At 41.5% G+C, this 19175-nt stretch overlaps 2 protein-coding genes across 3 annotated transcripts in view; one reads left to right on the top strand and one right to left on the bottom strand.

The window, feature by feature from the left end:
• The first annotated feature begins 901 nt into the window (after nt 1-901).
• Nucleotides 902-6837, top strand: LOC144060685 (receptor activity-modifying protein 1-like). The gene is made up of 4 exons (XM_077580438.1): nt 902-1041; nt 3509-3554; nt 3690-3825; nt 4983-6837. Exons 1-4 carry the CDS (start codon nt 1039-1041, stop codon nt 5215-5217), a joined length of 420 nt encoding a protein of 139 aa, XP_077436564.1. The 5' UTR covers nt 902-1038; the 3' UTR covers nt 5218-6837.
• A 3701-nt stretch (nt 6838-10538) lies between these two features.
• The window catches only part of slc4a3 (solute carrier family 4 member 3), a 32751-nt gene continuing 24114 nt past the window's right edge, over nt 10539-19175 (bottom strand). For both annotated transcript variants that reach the window (XM_077580701.1, XM_077580702.1), the window contains 2 exons: nt 18921-19094; nt 10539-17598 (listed from right to left, as the gene is read on the bottom strand). In XM_077580701.1, coding sequence (XP_077436827.1) covers nt 17521-17598; nt 18921-19094 — 252 coding nt within the window. In that variant the 3' untranslated portion in view covers nt 10539-17520. The remainder of the gene's footprint in view (nt 17599-18920; nt 19095-19175) is intronic.

A 19175-nucleotide genomic window follows, 5' to 3' on the forward strand; every position in this document is an offset into this window, starting at 1 on the left:
TAGCCTTTAATTTGAGGTCCATGGAAATGTTTTCTTATGACCACTCTGCAAAAATTTCTCCACTCATAAATGCATTATGATGATATTGTGGCCGCGCGTTGCCGGGCGACCCCCGAGAGAACGGCCGATCGCCAAACAAGGTTGGAAATGTATTCCCGCTGCGATGGCGCGATGAGTGAGATGTTTCATCCCACCTCCAAAAAGAACAACCTTTCACATGAGCCGTTAACTCTTTGACTGCCAGACGTTGTCAGAAAAGGGATGCCGTGGGTGCCAGCCGATTTAAGCATTTTTGACTGATCTTTCAAGGTCCACAGAAAATTATGTGTTTGGACTATGGAAACACACATACTACCAAATGAAAGATTGGACTCTCATCTTTCATCAGAAAAAAAAGTTTGTTTCTATCTTATTCCGTTTTTCAGTAATCAACAATAAAAAATGGTTAATTTCACCTCTGTCTTGAAAAAAACGTATTTTAACGTCTTTGGCAGTCCTCCATAGGATTTTACTAAACGTTATTTAACGTTTTTGGCAGTCAAAGAGTTAAAGTCGAGGCAAAGCAAATGCGGGCTCAAAAGTGGTCCCGTTTTCCACGGCATGAGCAGTGAAAGTACGATTTCATTTTGAAGTCGGAATACCCGGAGAAGAGCCACGATAGCAAAATTTGAAGAGGGAACCTCCGAACTGTGCTCCTCTCTGGGCCTAAATTTGCATCCGATGGGAAAGAAACTCCACAACTGAGCTTGAAACCTCAAAATAATTCCACTGGCGAGATGGGATAGTTTGGGTTTGTTGACACTGAGGCCTCCTGGCTGGAGCGTCTCTGGGGTGAGAGGTCATGCAGAGGGGCTGCATATGGAACATGACTTTGGTTTGGGTAGCATGTGAACACTCGAGCCTGGTGTGGGAAAGGAAGCGGGCTGTTGTTCAGTGCTGTTGTGCAATTCAATTAGCTGGGACGGTTTACAGTGATAAGAGCAGAAGACCACAGAGGCTGCGACCACTCGGCCGGCCAGACGCAAAACAGCAACAGAAATGGTACGTACTTTTAGTCTTTTTTCCCTTTCAGCTTTAGCCCACCTGAGTATTTTTCCAGTTACTTTGAACTTTTGCTCCCACATATATGCAGTTTTTATATCCATAATATGCAAAATCGGTTCCGGACATAAATGATTAGAGCAAGAAGTTAATCTCGCTTCGTTTGACGTTTTGCCTGGTTTTGAGGTGTTGGCCGCTTAACAAAGATGACGCAACAGATTTGGAGGAGCCAAATGATGCCTGATTTGCATTATTTCTGAGGTTCAGATGTCAAGTGACAGATTATTTATACTTCATGCAAAAACAAACACACTTTTATAATTTAATTTTATTATTACAGTTTTTAGAATTACTGACTTTTCCTCCCATAAATTGATTTTGATTCAGTTACTGTTTTGTTCTATTACCTTTTTGTTCTATCACATTTTTTGATCCAATGTGAAGTCATGCGATTAATTACGCCACTCATTTTTAATCATCTTTTCTTTTTATTTAATCTTTTTTTCAAAGAATAAAAGATTATTAAAAATCAGGGGCGTCAGGTGATTAACATTTTGAATTGTAAATAATCACATGACTTCACTAGTTAACTCACGATTAATCACAAATCTTATATCTGTTTTAAATGTACAATAAAAAAAAAAAGCTAGGTTTTCTTTTCAAAAGTAGAGAAAACACGTTAAACTAATAGAAATCGTTCAAATGAATTTAGTCAGTGAATGAGTTAAGCCGTTAATCGATGATCAAAAGTTGATTTAATTATGCCCAAAGTGCGTCTTTGCACATTTTCAGTAATTATGCCCAAACATGTTTACTGTATTTGACTCTGCTTTGACTCGTGCATCCACAACATCATCGACATCAGGCCTCACCAACTCCGGGTCCCTATCCTGTATGTTTTAGATGTTTACCTTCTCCAACACACCTGATTCAAACGATCAGCTCATCAGCAAGCCTCGCAGAAACCTGATTATGATCCTGATCGTTTGAATCAGGTGTGTTGGAGGAGGGGAAACGTCAAAAACATGCAGGACTGCGCCCCTCGAGGACTGGAGTTGGTGACCCCTGACCTACATCCTTCGGAGACTGTGTCACTGGGGAAGGTGCATCTACTCACAATCTAAACAACATATGCACGCTTTTTTTATTTGTATTTATTTATTTTTTTTTCTTTTCGCCATGAACATATGGTTTCACTGTCTGCTTCCCAGAAGATATATTCATTCATCCTTGGGAATCTTCAGGAAGCAGGTGGTCAACATTTCAGTGTCCTGCCCCCCCCCCCCCAAAGTTTCATATACAGTTGACAAATGATTGCATATGTGTGCTTAGATCAGGGGTGCTCAAGTTCGGTCCTGGAGAGCCCCAGCCTGTTTTCCATGTTTCCCTCCGGCAGCACAACTGAATCTAATGATCGGCTCATCAGCAAGCTTTGCAGAAGCCTGATCATAAATCAGGTGTGTTAGTGGAGAGAAAAATGGAAAACAGGCTGGATAGGGGCTGTCCAGGACCCAACTTGAGCACCCCTCGGATAGATGATCAGACATGTTTCCCAGCCTTGGTCAAGGAATATTACTTAAGAAGCCTGTTCCACATTATTAAGCAAGTCACAGTTTTTATGTTTAGTGAGGGGGAAAGACGGATCTTTATGCTGATGACAAGTGCAGAAGAGTCCGACGTCTTGCAAAAGGAATGGCAAGAAAATCGAACTGTTAAAGAATTAAGTGAGGAAATCAGATATCAAACCGTTTCGTCCAGATAAAGGCATATTCATTTGCTCCCAAAAACGTATAAAAATGTTCTATTTTTAATATTCTCATGGTCCCAAAAACAAATGTATACGTTTATTTTAGTTGTTTTTTTATGCTAGCATAAAGAAAGGCTTTGATGCAGCCTCTGACCTGAAGAGGTCGCTTAAAGCAATGGTAGTTATTACAAAAAAACAGCTAGTAGGTGGCAGCAGAGTATAAGAGATCAACCAGGACCATGTTGCAAAAAAGCTCTTTTCCTCAGTGTTTTCAACAGGTTTGTGAATAATGATGACATTTAGCTATATTCTAATACTAATTGCTGCAAAACGGAAACAGACACAAATATATATATTTTTTCCTGATGAAAGAAGAGACTCTTAATCTTTTTTGGGAGGTTCCATGTTTTTACAGCAATAGAACAGAATATTCTGTGGGCCTTGTATAATCAGTCAAAATCCAGTAAAACAGCCGGGAGCGAAGGGGGTTGCTTTACTGAAAATGGCTGTCAGTCAATGAGTTAAGAAAAGTTTCTGTCGTCGTCATATGAAACTAACAGTAAGACTTTAGTAAAGAGAAATACAAAAAAAATTATAATAATTTGGAACTGAATTGATTTAATAAAATCTAGATTAATATTGAAATGGATTATACATGATGTATAATCAAAATTAACAAAACGCAAATCATGACAAGACAATGTTTGATTCTCTTACCAGAGGACGTTGACTTCTTGCATGCTGGCGTTTGTCTTCTTCTGGACAGGTAAGACAACGTAAACTACCAAAACAAATATCAAATGAGGTCATATTTTCTGTTACTTGGATACTTTTCCGAAGTCTGCTGTGCTCGCCTCAAACGTGCGTGTCTTGCGTGTGCGTGTGCGTGTGCGTTGTCCAGGGCTATCGCAGACGATTATCCATCCATGCAACAAGCGCATGTTTGAGAGCAACGTCCGCAACTGCCGCTCGGCTTTTAACGACAGCATGGAGACGAGCGGCTACCGGCAAGGATGCGCGTGGCCGGCTGTGAAGCGGTAAAGTGGATTTTCTTTCATATCGTAAATAGAAATGAAGGCTGCAGCCAGATCCAACAAAACAAGACGTACGTAGGAAAAGACGGCAAGAATTGGGTTCGGTTCGGTTCGGGTCAGGCTACTCGTCTCTGGCATGAAACGTCTGTTTTGCAAAGAGTGCAGCTTAGCTCAATGTTATCATTAAGTCAAGTTGTTGCCAACGGTGAGAATCACTTCGAAAGGCTTCAACTATTAAAAAAAATCTTCTCCATCTTTATTAATAACAGTTCGTAACAGGCAGGCACGCAATTTTGTCCATATTTAAAATGGATTTTTTTTTGTCATGCACCTGGTTAGGAAGTGGGTGGTCCTACGTGTCCCCCCCCCCCCGTAGCACTAATGACAAATTGTGGTCCTTCCCATCATTTAAGTTGCACATCCCTGATTTAGATTTCTAGTGAAGTTTGAGATGTTTGGAGAAAATATCAGTAAAAGTGCATGTTTGACATTATACAGTTGAGCACTGATTTGAAAAACAAGTCACATCTTTTGCAATGCTTCAGGTTAATTAGTCATTGATTTATGAAGAGTAAAATACATTTTAAAAAATGAGATACTTATAGTATTCACCATAAAGTCCATCATATTCCTACCTCTTTTTTTCTTTCTGTCTTTCAAAATATTTTTGGACTTAAGATCCGTATGTAATGATCTATATTTTGCAGATGTCGTCATTTTTGGGGCTAAGGCAGAAATGGTGCGTTAGGTCATCAAAAGGAAGCCATCTTGTTGATCAGACTTCCAGCACTGAGGCTGAGTTTCCTCTTGTGGATGTTGACCTCACTAAATGTCATGCGGTGGCACAACCTCTCGTGAGATGGAGCGCATTGAAGTCGGCTTACGCGCGCGTCTCCGCCCAGAGGGTTTCTCAAATCAAAACTTTTGGCTCGAAAAAGCCTCCACGAAGGTCGCTCGGATGCTTTGGCGGTCAAGCGTCTGTCATATTAAAAAGGAAAAGAACGCATCTACAGTCCATGTTTGTTTTTTTTGCAAATGCACTTGCGAGAACGTCATTGTGACTTTTCAAGATGTTTGTTTGTCCGTTTTGAAGAAATGCACTTCAGAGCTTCGGCGCCGTGTCCGTCCGAGCCGTGCAAACGTTTCCTCTTCTTCTGCAGCATCTACTACGATCTGAAGCTGTGCGTGGATCACTGGGCCAGAGCGTCGTCGTGTCAGAGTCGAGGCTCTCTGGTGGACGACCTCTTCGGGGAAGTCCATCAGGAGTACTTTGTTTTCTGTCCACAGCTCCGGGACCCGCCGCTCGGCACCGCCGCCATCTTCATCGCTCCGCTTGTTATCATCACGCTCCTGATGCCGCTTCTGTGCGTCAAACTGGTAACATGGAATACGTAGACGCGCTCCGAGATGCCAAGATGACGCTTTTAGCATTTAGCCGGCAAGTACGTTTGAACATCATTGCAAAAACGTCAAGTGTTTACTCCACATTTGCTGTTCCGTAGCTTCCGTAGAAATGTTATAAACTGTTCAAGTTCATTTTCAAAATGTCACTTGTAAGTTTGCCAGTTGTGCATCTTGCCATCATGTTCACTTTAAAAAAACACAGAACAATTTGCAGAGTTTGTTTTAATTCCCAAGGACCACATGAGTAGCCTGCAGGCCTGTACTAAAAATAGCTCACTAGTGATGGGACGTTGTGATTTCCTGGGACTGAAAATGATCATTTGAAAATGCACAACCATCTCTTCCCTACTGTGGCAAATCCTTGTTGATGATTATTGCGAGTGTTTTCACGTAGATGAAAAAGGATGCAATGATGTTCATTCACTGCCAGCTGATCGAAAAAGGCTCATGTATTAAATGAATTACCAAAGACTAAAAGGAAGGACATTTTCATTATAATTAAAGATAGTTCCAGTTTTGTTTCAGTTAGTTTTTATTTAATTTCGTTGACGAAATAGTTTTGGGAATTTTAGCGAACTAACATAACCTTTCTCCGTACATTTATTTAGTCATGTTGTGAACGGTTTGACGTTTTTAAGCGCTGATTGCCATTACTGCGCGTTAACTTGCATTTGAACTTGTTGCATTTTGTTTCTAAAAGTGATCGTGACCCCGAATGTACTTCAGTTAATGACAGATCTCCGCAGGCCGGGAATAGCCGCTCCCCCGGGGGTCCACTGTTTGCACTTTGTGCACATTATTTATTGCAAATGCTTGACCCGGATGTTCTGGCTGAGCACAAGCGCTGATCCAGGGCATCTGCTGCTCCCATTTCTGGAGCGCCGCGTTCAAGCCGAGCGGCTTCCGTGCTGTGGGACGGTCATGTATGTACAGCACAACGTCAGATGACAAGATGCTGACTTGACACCCACACAAAGCCGCTTCATTTGCATATGAATGCCGTACCACCCACATTGTTAGTGCTTGAACGTATAGCGTCTACGGGAAATGATTTGTTTACATTCCTGACATGTAAATCAACGGTCACCAGCGCCAGCGTCCCTTGTCTTGGCCAAGTGAGTCAAATGACGAGAGGTGGCATCAGACAGATTGAGAACGGAGGCTTTTGGGAACACAATAGATGATTTGTGTGTGTTTTTTTTCCCCGAGCTGCGGCGACATATGTGAGAAGAAAAATGTTTTTGTGTTTCGCTTCTTCTTTTGTGTCCGCAGCGTTCATCAAGCAGCCATGCGTGACGCTTTTGACATTTCTTCCAGGGTAAGACGCAGGCTATTTATTCCCGGCGCAGGTTTGTCTTTTTTAAATCAATGTCAAGCTTGTTGGCTCATTGCTGGGTGTGTCATTCTGTACATCCACGTAATAACTATACTTTGAAATCTGGCACAACTTTTTATAGTCGCTGTAATGAAAAGCCAAACGTGATAATCGGCCTAAGCCCTGAGACCATCCAGGACTTAACAGATGTCTATAATTTTTATTTTTTTGCTTTTCACAAAATAGCCAGTTTGACTTGTGGATTTGTGTTTTTGTCCAAATACTTTTGCTGTGAAGTCTGAACTCTTTCCAAGTTTGATTTATGGCCGTGAGTTGAATAAAAGAGAACCTGTACAATGATTAACCTTCCTGCATTGACTGAAACGCAAAGGAAAAATGTGATCTGTATGTTATTTGCGACAGAAATAATGCTTTACAGTCGGGAGAAAATTGTTTTTCATTTTAGCAGCAACAGAACAATCAACTTGTTTCAACCTGATGCTAATGCAAAAGTGCCAACGTTGACTTTCGGTCTCTTTGTTTGTCCTTCCTGTCGCAACGCTTCCATTTATATTGAGGCGCTCCAGTGGTAAGTCGGTCGGGTCTTTGGGTGCTGGCTGGACTCGAATCCGGTACCACTACACAGCCACAGTACCATGAATACTTTTCAAAATGGCAATATAAACAAGGATGAATTCACATTTTCACACCTGTACATACAGTAATGCCACACAGTTTTTATGTATTGATTGATTTTTTAAAGATGGGAGCTCATCGAACTGAACCGAATCTTTGAAATATATTGCAATTCAGATGGAGTCATCTTTTAACAGATTTTAACTGTTAAAACTTTAATAGAGATACGTGGCTCTTTTACATTGCTGACAGTTAATTCAATTGTAGCTAAAAACAAAAAAGCCAAACTGAGCCGTACCATAATGAAACAAATTGTAATCCCACTCAGTCAAACTGAATTAAATTGTTCCACTTTCAAATTGAACCGTTCTTGAAATGTTTACCCCGCATATATATATATATATTTTTATTTTTTTTTTTTTTTTATGGACTCCAGGCTGAAGTGGGGCTTGGACAATTGATTTCTGATAACATCATCCCTGATGGTCTTTCTCTATCTTTATCTATCAGATTTTCCTTGGAAGAAATAAGGTCCAGCTGAGCTATCAAAAGAGTGAAAGATTTCCTTGGTCCATATGGACACGGCATCTCGCTAAAAAAGACATCATGACGCCATTGACCTGCGTACACGATACATTCTTAGAATGTGCAGTAAATAAGAAGTTGGGAAAGGGCGTGGTCCGAATAAACCAAAGTCAAGTATTTCTCTCATCTTGCGGACAGACAAAGCCAAACTTGCACAACAATACACAAACGGAATGGCCTCATTGCCCTCTTGTTTTTGTTGCGCGACATCTGAACTTGCTGTGCAGATTAAACAAACACTGTGCGGGCCTTCGAATGAGCACAGACGTCAAGTGACATCGCTGGAGAAATAGCTTAGGGTATTTCCTATGAACACACTCATAAAATCACTTTTGAAAAGTTTATGTTGGGGATTAACTCATTCACTGCCATTGACGGCTATAGACGTCAAAAATTCATTTGAACTATTTCTATTAGTTAAATTTTTTTTCCCACTTTTGTTAAAGAGTATGAAAACCTAGAATTTTTTAATTGTACATTTAGAACAGATATAAAGTTTGTGATTAATCGTGAGTTAACTAGTGAAGTAATGCGATTAATTACGATTAAAAATTTTAATCGCCTGACAGCCCTAATTTTTTATGATCTTTTCTCTTTTTTTTTATCGCGTCAGGCAATATTTTTTTAATTGTAATTAATTGCATGACTTCAATAGTTAACTCACGATTAATCACAAATTTTATATCTGTTCTAAATGCACAATATATTTTTCTAGATTTTCATACTCTTAAGTGGAAAAAATGTTAAATTAATAGAAATAGTTCAAATTAATTTTTGACGTCTATAGCCGTCAATGGCAGTGAATGAGTTAATAAGTAATTCTATCATATAGAAGTACAGTCTTTTATTTACAAGGGATCATAGAATACAAATATCATGTGTCTCTTTTGTTAAATAACATCTACAGTATGTCTGTGCTTGTGGACGATTCTATATATGGCACGGTGCCAGGATCCCCCCCATGACCATTACGTGGGGGGTGAGGGTATTTTTTTTTTTTCATGACTTCACTTGACAGGTTCTCTTGTTTGTTTTTTGTTTTTTAAAAAAGTACAATACACAGCTAAATAATATTTGTTCTAAAAGTAGTTTAAACTGAATTGGAAATGCATTTTTCTTCATGCTATTAGCAGCAGCGTAAGGCCCCTTCGAGCTGGCAAATGCAGACAGCCGCAATGCTGCGAGGAAAGGGCGCATGCGACCATTCCATTACCGTTGCATAGTGTACCAAAACCGTGACCGATTGTCACCAAAATGTATGTGCACGTGTTTGCATATTCTGAAAATATTAGAACAAAATGTGATTTTTTTTTAAATTTTATTCTATTCATGTCGTAAGGTTGCCTTGTTGCGAAAAAACATGACGTCACTTAATGTACAAAAACCATGACTAATTGTCAACAAAATTTATGTGCGCATGTATTTGTATGTTTTATAACAAAATTTGCAATATTTTGGATTATAATATCCAGGATTTGTACATTAAGTGACGTCATGTTTTTCTGTACGAGGAAACTAGAAGACCACCTGTGACTGTGTTAGCAGTGCAGCTAGCGGCGGCTGGAGGCAGCTAACAACGATGGACTAGGAGATATTTGGGAGAAAAGGTTTTTTTTGTTTGTTTTTTGCGTTTACTGTTTTGTTTAGTTGTTGATTTTCGTGTTTTCTTTTGCGTGCGTGATTTTTTTTGTTGAGTTATTTTTGTTTTGTTTTTAAATTTTGGTGTGTTTCGTTGTTTCAGTGTTTTTCATTTGTTGTAGCGTTCATTGTTTTTTTTTTTGCACTTTGCAATTTTGCACTTCAGGGCCACCGTAGGGTACAGCTGCAGCACGAATGCAGGAACAGGCACTGCGTTGGAACAGAATGGTTCTTGTGAACTTTGTAATATTTTTCAACTTCATTAAATCAATTGCTTTAGGGGACAAATATGTGACGTGCCTACAGCACCCCCTAGCAACGGTGTATTGCTGTGCATGTCGAACTCAGAGGGGTGTCTTCGTTCCCAACCATCATGTTGAATTAAGAACTTTTGAAATAAAAGAAGCGAGTGTGGGTGGTCCGCACTAATGGAGGTGACAAAATGTGCCCAACAAAGACTGTTGACAAGGCCGAAATTTTTGAGGGTTAAAAGAAACAGAACCCAACTATTTCCCTTTTCAGCCTGCATGTTTCAACATCTAACAACCAGACAGCACAGATTAGCAGCACCGTACATTTTATTATCTGAAATAATACCCACGATTCATCACCGGTCCTTGTGTAAATAGTGGCCAATATGTGCTTTACAGTTTGTTTGTGTCTATAGTCACACACACACACACACACACACACACACACACACACACACACACGTTTTTGTCATAAGAGCACGTGGACGTGTTGAGCAGACGAGTCCTGTCAGACAACTTTCTTTTTTCCAATTTCTATTGTTTCCATTCGGGTTTATTTGTGCAATTCTTGAAAATACAATAACTTTACAGGTTCTTGCTTTATGGATGGTTAAATAGTTTAGTAATTATTTATTAGCTTATTTGCAATAAGGACGCGGTGGGGTAAACATCTCCTGCTCCGGGCAGAGTCTCAAAGTTTCTGTAACAACACAACAAAACCTTCATAGAAATTGCGCTAGAGTGGTCGCAAAAGTTGGCAACTTTAGCATGTTAGCTAAGTTAGCAACTCTGGCTTTGTGCCACCGTAGCACTGGCCTGTTGTCATGGTAACAAAAGTTACATGCGCTATTTAGATGAAAACCCTGGAAGCAAATATTTTGACAGAAGAATGTCAAGACAGCTTTTATTGAGACACCTGGGAATTGTTTAAAATTCCCACAAAATAACATGTTTCCTGTAACTTTACAACACACCACTGGCAGAGCATTTAGTCGCGGTAGCGGTAGTCGTGTAGCATCGAGTTGATTGTTTGGTGCTCCAGTCTGAAAGTGTAACATTTGCTTCCCTCCGGCTGGCCACATCACAGCCGATTCCAGCCATTCCGGGCAGGCATTTTGTGGCCGGCAATGTGCCACCAAGCGACTGCGCGCAAACCTGCCCCAACACAAATTGGCCGAGCAAGACGGTATGTCAACATGTCAAACATGAGAGTCACGTTGCGGGCCGCTTGCTAGAAATGTACAATTTGGGGTTGCGCCGGCCGCGTCGATGTTGTTGCTGAACTTTCCCAAATGGCAATCATCTGCGGAGAGCGGCATGTGCTTGCGCTCAAACATTTACATTCAAAAACAAAAGCAGCACGATGATGAATGTGTTGTGCCGGTCGGTCCACTTTCAGCAAAGGGGACAACAGAAAAAATACTGTTTTTGAAGCATTTCACAATAAAAATGTATTTAGTCAGAAAACGGCAAACTGCCAATGTGGAGTGAAAAGTTTTGACTGGTAAATAGTTTAGAATGTAATCTGTGTGTATTTGAAAGTATGTTTGAACGTATTTAAATGGGAATGTTATTGTAGGCTAACTGCTAAAATCTTAACATTTTTTCCCATAATGCCACAGTGTATTGACTTACACAGGCACTAACCCTGTGGCATTATGGGAAAATATGCTACAAACAATGATTACGTACTTAATTTATGAACATTTTGGTATAATGTCATGAGAATATAATGAGAAAAAAAATTTGAAGTATTTTTTTAGCATTCAAGCCTACAAGTGCGTTCGAATCTATTTGCAAGTAAGTACATATTCAAATACGTTTAAACGTATTTTCCAGTCAAAACTGTTTACTCCACATTGGCACTTCCACGCTTCTGCAATACAAAATATTTAGCATAGAGCTAAAAAAACAAACAAAAAACTACAAAGCCATTTACATGCTTCACATTTTGGGCTGATGAAAATGAAGGAATGCAGGTGTAAGATTTCAAAATCATTCCACATATAAATAATTCATAATCTTGACTTGACCTTGGTCTATGCATTGTTCAGCACAAAAAGGCAGACTGTAAGCCATATCTTATTTTTTGTACAAACATGTCTCAGCTAACTAAAGGCTGGGAATTTACAGTTCAAAGGTCAGTTTACCCTGAGAGAATTCTTGTATGGCTCGTAATGTAGGGCGTGCTTGTGTAAGCCATTCTTCAGGCCAGCAAACGTTTGATTGCATGGCCGATTCATAAAAACAGCGACTGTAAAGAACTGCTCTTCATTTTGAAGCACTTGGGGGAGGGAGGGGGGGGGGTTAGTGGGGGGGTCAGTTGTCTTCACTTGATTGTATTCCTGCAGCTATAAAACCATCTGGTTAGTCCAAGAAAATAGGGATTGGTTATCTTTCACCACATGTCAACTCTTACAAATGCATGCATTTCTTTGTCAAAAAAGACGATGACATCATCAAGCAAGTACAATTGCTATCTGATCTGTGCTTCCCAAAATATCCTTAAATGACTCTAAAAACGGGAATTGGAACGTTGAAAAAACAATAACATTGAAATACACGTGTTCCAAATTATTACGCATATACTGTTTTTGCTCACTTGTCCCGTCAATTAGTTTGTCTTTCGTTCCCTGGTTTCTTTCCATCTTTGTCGGTTCATTGTCTTCATATGTCATATTTCTGTTGACATGTCATGATTGTTTTGTTTCCATCTGAAACTTGTGAATAAACACACATCTGTAACATTTGGTTCAAAAGCAATGTTTTCGGTGAAGCCAGACTATTTTCTACTGCTAATTACTGAAGAATCCTCAATAGGGTCGAGATTGGGAGAAGCTGGTGGAGTTTTTCGTCCTTAATACTCAGTAGTTTTCAATGGTACAGTTTACAGAATATTATTACCAGAGGTGAGCGTCCCATTAATACTGACAGAAGGTCCGTCAATGACGGATGTCCGTGTTGTTGACGATTGACCGGAAACTTTCATAAATTGATGAACTAAGCATTGACAGAAGTGAGTTTTTGTCCATCAATGTAATCATCAATATTCAGTTCAGTACTGACTGACGGGCATCTGTTTCGTATTTATTGGTACAACCGTGGTGGCTTGAAATAAAGACGGACTAACGATGACGGGCGGGTATCCCGGCCTTTGACGAATGACGGAGTGTCAAAATATAAAGACGGATTAATGATTACGGACGGGTATCCCGGCCGTTGACGAATGACAGACGGTCAAAATATAAAGACGGATTAACGATGACGGGCGGGTATCCCGGCCGTTGACGAATGACGGAGTGTCAAAATATAAAAACGGATTAACGATGACGGACGGGTATCCCGGCTGTTGACGAATGACGGAGCATCAAAATATAAAGACGGATTAACGATGACGGCCGGGTATCTCGGCCGTTGACGAATGACGGACGGTCAAAATATAAAGACGGATTCGCGATGACGGGCGGGTATCTCGGCCGTTGACGAATGACGGACGGTCAAAATATAAAGACGGATTAACGATGACGGCCGGGTATCTCGGCCGTTGACGAATGACGGACGGTCAAAATATAAAGACGGATTAATGATGACGGACGGGTATCCCGGCCGTTGACGAATGACGGAGCATCAAAATATAAAGACGGATTAACGATGACGGCCGGGTATCTCGGCCGTTGACGAATGACGGACGGTCAAAATATAAAGACGGATTAATGATGACGGACGGGTATCCCGGCCGTTGACGAATGACGGACGGTCAAAATATAAAGACGGATTCGCGATGACGGGCGGGTATCCCGGCCGTTGACGAATGACGGAGTGTCAAAATATAAAGACGGATTAACGATGACGGACGGGTATCCCGGCCGTTGACGAATGACGGAGTGTCAAAATATAAAGACGGATTAACGATGACGGACGGGTATCCCGGCCGTTGACGAATGACGGAGCATCAAAATATAAAGACGGATTAACGATGACGGCCGGGTATCTCGGCCGTTGACGAATGACGGACGGTCAAAATATAAAGACGGATTAATGATGACGGACGGGTATCCCGGCCGTTGACGAATGACGGACGGTCAAAATATCAAGACGGATTAACGATGACGGACGGGTATCCCGGCCGTTGACGAATGACGGACGGTCAAAATATAAAGACGGATTAACGATGACGGGCCGGTATCCCGGCCTTTGACGAATGACGGAGTGTCAAAATATAAAGACGGATTCGCGATGACGGCCGGGTATCTCGGCCGTTGACGAATGACGGAGTGTCAAAATATAAAGACGGATTAACGATGACGGACGGGCATCCCGGCCGTTGACGAATGACGGACGGTCAAAATATAAAGACGGATTAATGATGACGGACAGGTATCCCGGCCGTTGATGAATGACGGACGGTCAAAATATAAAGACGGATTCGCGATGACGGGCGGGTATCTTGGCCGTTGACGAATGACGGCGCATCAAAATGTAAAGACGGATTAACGATGACGGGCGGGTATCCCGGCCTTTGACGAATGACGGAGTGTCAAAATATAAAGACGGATTAACGATGACGGCGGGTATCCCGGCCGTTGACGAATGACGGACGGTCAAAATATAAAGACGGATTAACCATGACGGGCGGGTATCTCGGCCGTTGAAGAATAACGGAGTGTCAAAATATAAAGACGGATTAACGATGACGGACGGGTATCCCGGCCGTTGACGAATGACGGACGGTCAAAATATAAAGACGGATTAATGATGACGGACGGGTATCCCGGCCGTTGACGAATGACGGAGTGTCAAAATATAAAGACGGATTCGCGATGACGGGCGGGTATCCCGGCCGTTGACGAATGACGGACGGTCAAAATATAAAGACGGATTAACGATGACGGGCGGGTATCTCGGCCGTTGACGAATGGCGGACGGTCAAAATATAAAGACGGATTCGCGATGACGGGCGGGTATCCTGGCCATTGACGAATGACGGACGGTCAAAATATAAAGACGGATTAACCATGACGGGCGGGTATCTCGGCCGTTGAAGAATAACGGAGTGTCAAAATATAAAGACGGATTAACGATGACGGACGGGTATCCCGGCCGTTGACGAATGACGGACGGTCAAAATATAAAGACGGATTAACGATGACGGGCGGGTATCCCGGCCGTTGACGAATGACGGAGTGTCAAAATATAAAGACGGATTCGCGATGACGGGCGGGTATCCCGGCCGTTGACGAATGACGGACGGTCAAAATATAAAGACGGATTAACGATGACGGGCGGGTATCCCGGCCGTTGACGAATGACGGAGTGTCAAAATATAAAGACGGATTCGCGATGACGGGCGGGTATCCCGGCCGTTGACGAATGACGGACGGTCAAAATATAAAGACGGATTAATGATGATGGGCTGGTATCCCGGCCGTTGACGAATGACGGACGGTCAAAATATAAAGACGGATTAATGATGATGGGCTGGTATCCCGGCCGTTGACGAATGACGGACGGTCAAAATATAAAGACGGATTCGCGATGACGGGCGGGTATCCCGGCCGTTGACGAATGACGGAGCATCAAAATGTAAAGACGGATTAACGATGACGGGCGGGTATCCCGGCCGTTGACGAATGACGGACGGTCAAAGTATAAAGACGGATTCGCGATGACGGACGGGTATCCTGGCCTTTGACGGATGACTGACCGTCAAAATGAATTGACTTTTGACACCTCTGAATATTAATGCTCTACAATACCACAGGAGTAAATTGTTAGTTCTAAACTCTATACCTTATTTTGACACGGTAAGGCACCCTGAAAGGGGTCTACCATCTCACGGCCCATCATTCAAAAACCAACGCCAACTCCAACCACCAGCACCATCTCAAGTTTGAAATGAATTTTCCTGTATTTTTGTTTCTCCTTGATAGATTTGTTGGGGGTGGCCGGAATACAGTTTTTCCTTGACTGCAAGCCTTGGGAGGATGTTGAGGCTGCTGGTGCCTCCAGAGACACCAGCAGCCTCAAATACTGCTTAGCACTTATCAGTGGATTTTTAACAGCTGCTCTCTTAATACGATGGATTTGTTTGACAGGCGCTTTCCTGAATACGCCTCCAGGAGAATGAAGCATGTGAAAAAAATCTGCCTGAAAAAAAAAAAAAAACTCAAATGTTGATTTAACTGAAATCTGATATGCGTAATAATTTGGAACATGCTTCACTTCTTTCAGCGCGAGATTTGGACGCCCAACGGGCATTCAAGCATCGCCGCTGCTACGAAGGTCTCAGTTGAATGTGAATTTGAAGAGAAATGTCGCTGGCCAGCTAATCGTAATTGTATAAAAGCCGGCCGGCCGGCGGTGAAAAAGGGAATGCCTGAACACAGATGCTACATTCGAATTCACATGTAGTCATCCTATACAAGACATCATTCACGCTGCCTGCCAACAACTCAACTGCTCCCTGGCGTGTTGGCCACACGTGTGTTTGCTTAGTTTCTGGCCTTTTGCAGCTGACGTGTTTTGTTATATTATTCATGACATATGTGAAATGTGTACTGCAAATCTTGTTGAGAAGATGAAAGAACCAATATAAAGAAAAACATTTACACAGAGCCCTTTCAACTCTGGGCCAACACCTTATTTGCAGATACAGTTTAAACATTACTAATCAGCAGATTTTGCAAGTCTGAATGTAAAAAAAAAAAGTTGCCAAAACAAAGAAAGTAAAACGCAAGTTACTTATTTGCAAGCGTCCGTTTGTGTTGGGCTTCATTGAGTGTTTACGTCTTGGAACTTGTTTGGTTGACAATTTGCCATTCAAAGTGCTTGAAGTGTGTGCAAAGGGCCCACGTACCGTTGTGGTCACGTTTACTTACACTCACCATTTTCATTTGGGCTATTTGAAGCCATCTTTTCCTGGGCTGGAAGAACTGGGCAACCTAAACATCTTCAAGGAGTTTTCAAGGGAACCTTATGGAAACGCTATCCGGTATCCGCAGAGCGGTTGCGATGTAGCCATTTATGTCTTTACCATTTTACAAGACGAGTTTGTCAGTGGGGCGCCGCCATTTACTCAATCAATGGGTTCTAGTGACAACATTGAAATTGTCATTATTGTTTATGATTTTTTTAGTTGAAGCTGAAGAAATCATGAGATTTGGGTCGCCATTGCTTGATTGTCCTTACAATTTGTCGGAAGCAAAAAAAGACAAGAATTAGAGCTGACTTCACTGTTATCAATCAAATCATATTAAAGACAAATTGGAATCAAGCCCAATTTTTGTCATGAGTGCAAGTGAACATCTGCTGGCAACTGTATTCAAGACCTTTTGCACTTCTTTGCATTTGAAAGGAAATGGAAACTAATCTACGCATGCAATATCATTTGGCTTGTCTTCCGCAACGTCCTTTTTTGCATTCGGGGCAAAGCGCTCACCTATAAATGAAATATTCGGAGTAGATTTTCTTCTTCTTACTTCCTGACATTCATCCAGCAAGTTGTCAGCATTTGTCTAAGAGGTGACCTTTAACATTGCACATCTGCCCCAAGCCTGCAGAGTAATTAAAGGGATAGACATACAGTAGTCTTTGTCTATTGATGACTTCAGGTTAGGAACAACTCACACACAATTTCAGGGAAGGTACAAACCACACCACCAAAACAAGGCCCACGCAACTTTTGGATGCATTTTTGTTGCTTTTAGGGTTTGTTTTTACTTGAGGAAAAATATATTAGCAATCTATTGATGTAACACATTTGCTGATGCTTTTTGCCTTTTGACTCTTGTCCTGTCAACTTTCAAGAAGGAGGAGGAGGAAGAGGAGGAGGAGGAGGAAGAGGAGGTGGTCTGTTTGGCTCCTTCAACTTTATACGAGCATGTGAATCTCGTTGTACTCATCCCGTCCATCTTCATCAAAGTTGGGCGAGTCTTCATCGCAGTCCAGCTGTGGAGATAAAGAGCTTGACTTTAGCTTTTTGAGTCAAATGAGAGTCAATAAAGAGAAACAAAATCACGGAATCGGATATCTATTTCGCAATCGGGTCTTTTCTAAACATAGGAAAAAAAAGTTATATGTATTGGATGTCTCCCTATTTAAAGAATTCCGCTGGAAATGTAAGCTAAAGCAAAGCACAGACCTTTAAATAGGGTCTGAAAAGACTCAAGTAAATTAGCGGTGTGCCCATCGGTCAATAAGCTTAATAATTGTGGCGTGATGCTAAAGTTGCCTGCAGTTAAATCCGTTCAATATTTTTACTTCAGGTATTTATTTATTATTGTGTACGTCTGTTTTGTGACGAAACAATATTTACATGAAAAAGCCATTTCACATTTTTTTTAACCTGAACTCACCTTTTCGCATGATTTGCCAAAGTAAATAAATAAATGCCCAAATATTTCACAAGATGACACTAAAACGTAGTAATTGGCACGTATTTGCAAGTACGTTCGAATGTATTTAAATATGTATGTAGAAGAATGTCCTTGTAGGCTTTTTTTTCTTTCTTTCTTTTTAGCATTTGGCCTAATTATACCATTTGAAGTAAGTTAACTTTGTTTATTTGTATTTTTTATGATTTATTATTTTGTCTGCAGTGCATGATTTCCATTTTTCCCATAATGCCAAGGCGCATGCTAATGGGGGCAACATGCTTTGCTTTTAGCGTTTAGCCTACAAGTACGTTTGAACGTACAGTATTTGAAAATATCTTTGGACGTATTTGCAAATACATTTGAACGGACTATAAAATATGCTTGTCATCATTGGCAAATATGTTATAACGTATTTCGATTTGTTTAACTGCAAATATATGTTTACTCCACTTTGGCAGTACTGCAGTTAAGAAAAGCAATTGGATTATTTTTTTGGCCATGCAAAACAGTGTTTACCGTCTTTGGCTGCTTATTGTTTAAAGTCTCACTTTGAGATAGCGAAATGTATTTTCAAAGAGAAAAACAAAAGTTTGACTGTCTTACTCTTGGTGGTTATGAGTGAGTAACCACAAAAACATCACCCGCCCCAATAAGTGAACGCTTCCAGGTAGAAACATGAGACATTTACATTTGTCATGAAGGAATTTCAAGTTCAATATTTGCATTTACTTTGGAGGTGTTAGTATTGGACCCAAATGTGTTCACGTCCGTCCGATTGCTAAAGTTGCAAAGTTTCCAGCAGGGGATGAGACCAGCGCGGCGCGGCGCCGCTTCCCGCATTACTGGAAAGCCCCCGCCCACCCAGCACCCCCGCCCACCCGCCGCACCACCTACCGCCTGCAGCTCACGTTCCTCAAAAATCCTGGAGAGGATGACGCGCCGCAACGGCACCGTCATGATGAGGACGAAGGGGAACGCCAGGGAGGCGGCGGTGGACTTGACCACCCACAGGGCCACGATGCAGCCCAGCTGGATGAGGGTGAACATGTTCATGCGCCAGGTCTTCACCTGCGGAAGATAAAAACACCTTCAGACAGCTGACGGTTGGAAAAAAAAGGATGGCTGGTGTTTTTGCCTCCATCTTGTGGA

This window comes from Vanacampus margaritifer, chromosome 11 (genome assembly GCF_051991255.1).
Source record: "Vanacampus margaritifer isolate UIUO_Vmar chromosome 11, RoL_Vmar_1.0, whole genome shotgun sequence".
NCBI lineage: Eukaryota > Metazoa > Chordata > Actinopteri > Syngnathiformes > Syngnathidae > Vanacampus > Vanacampus margaritifer.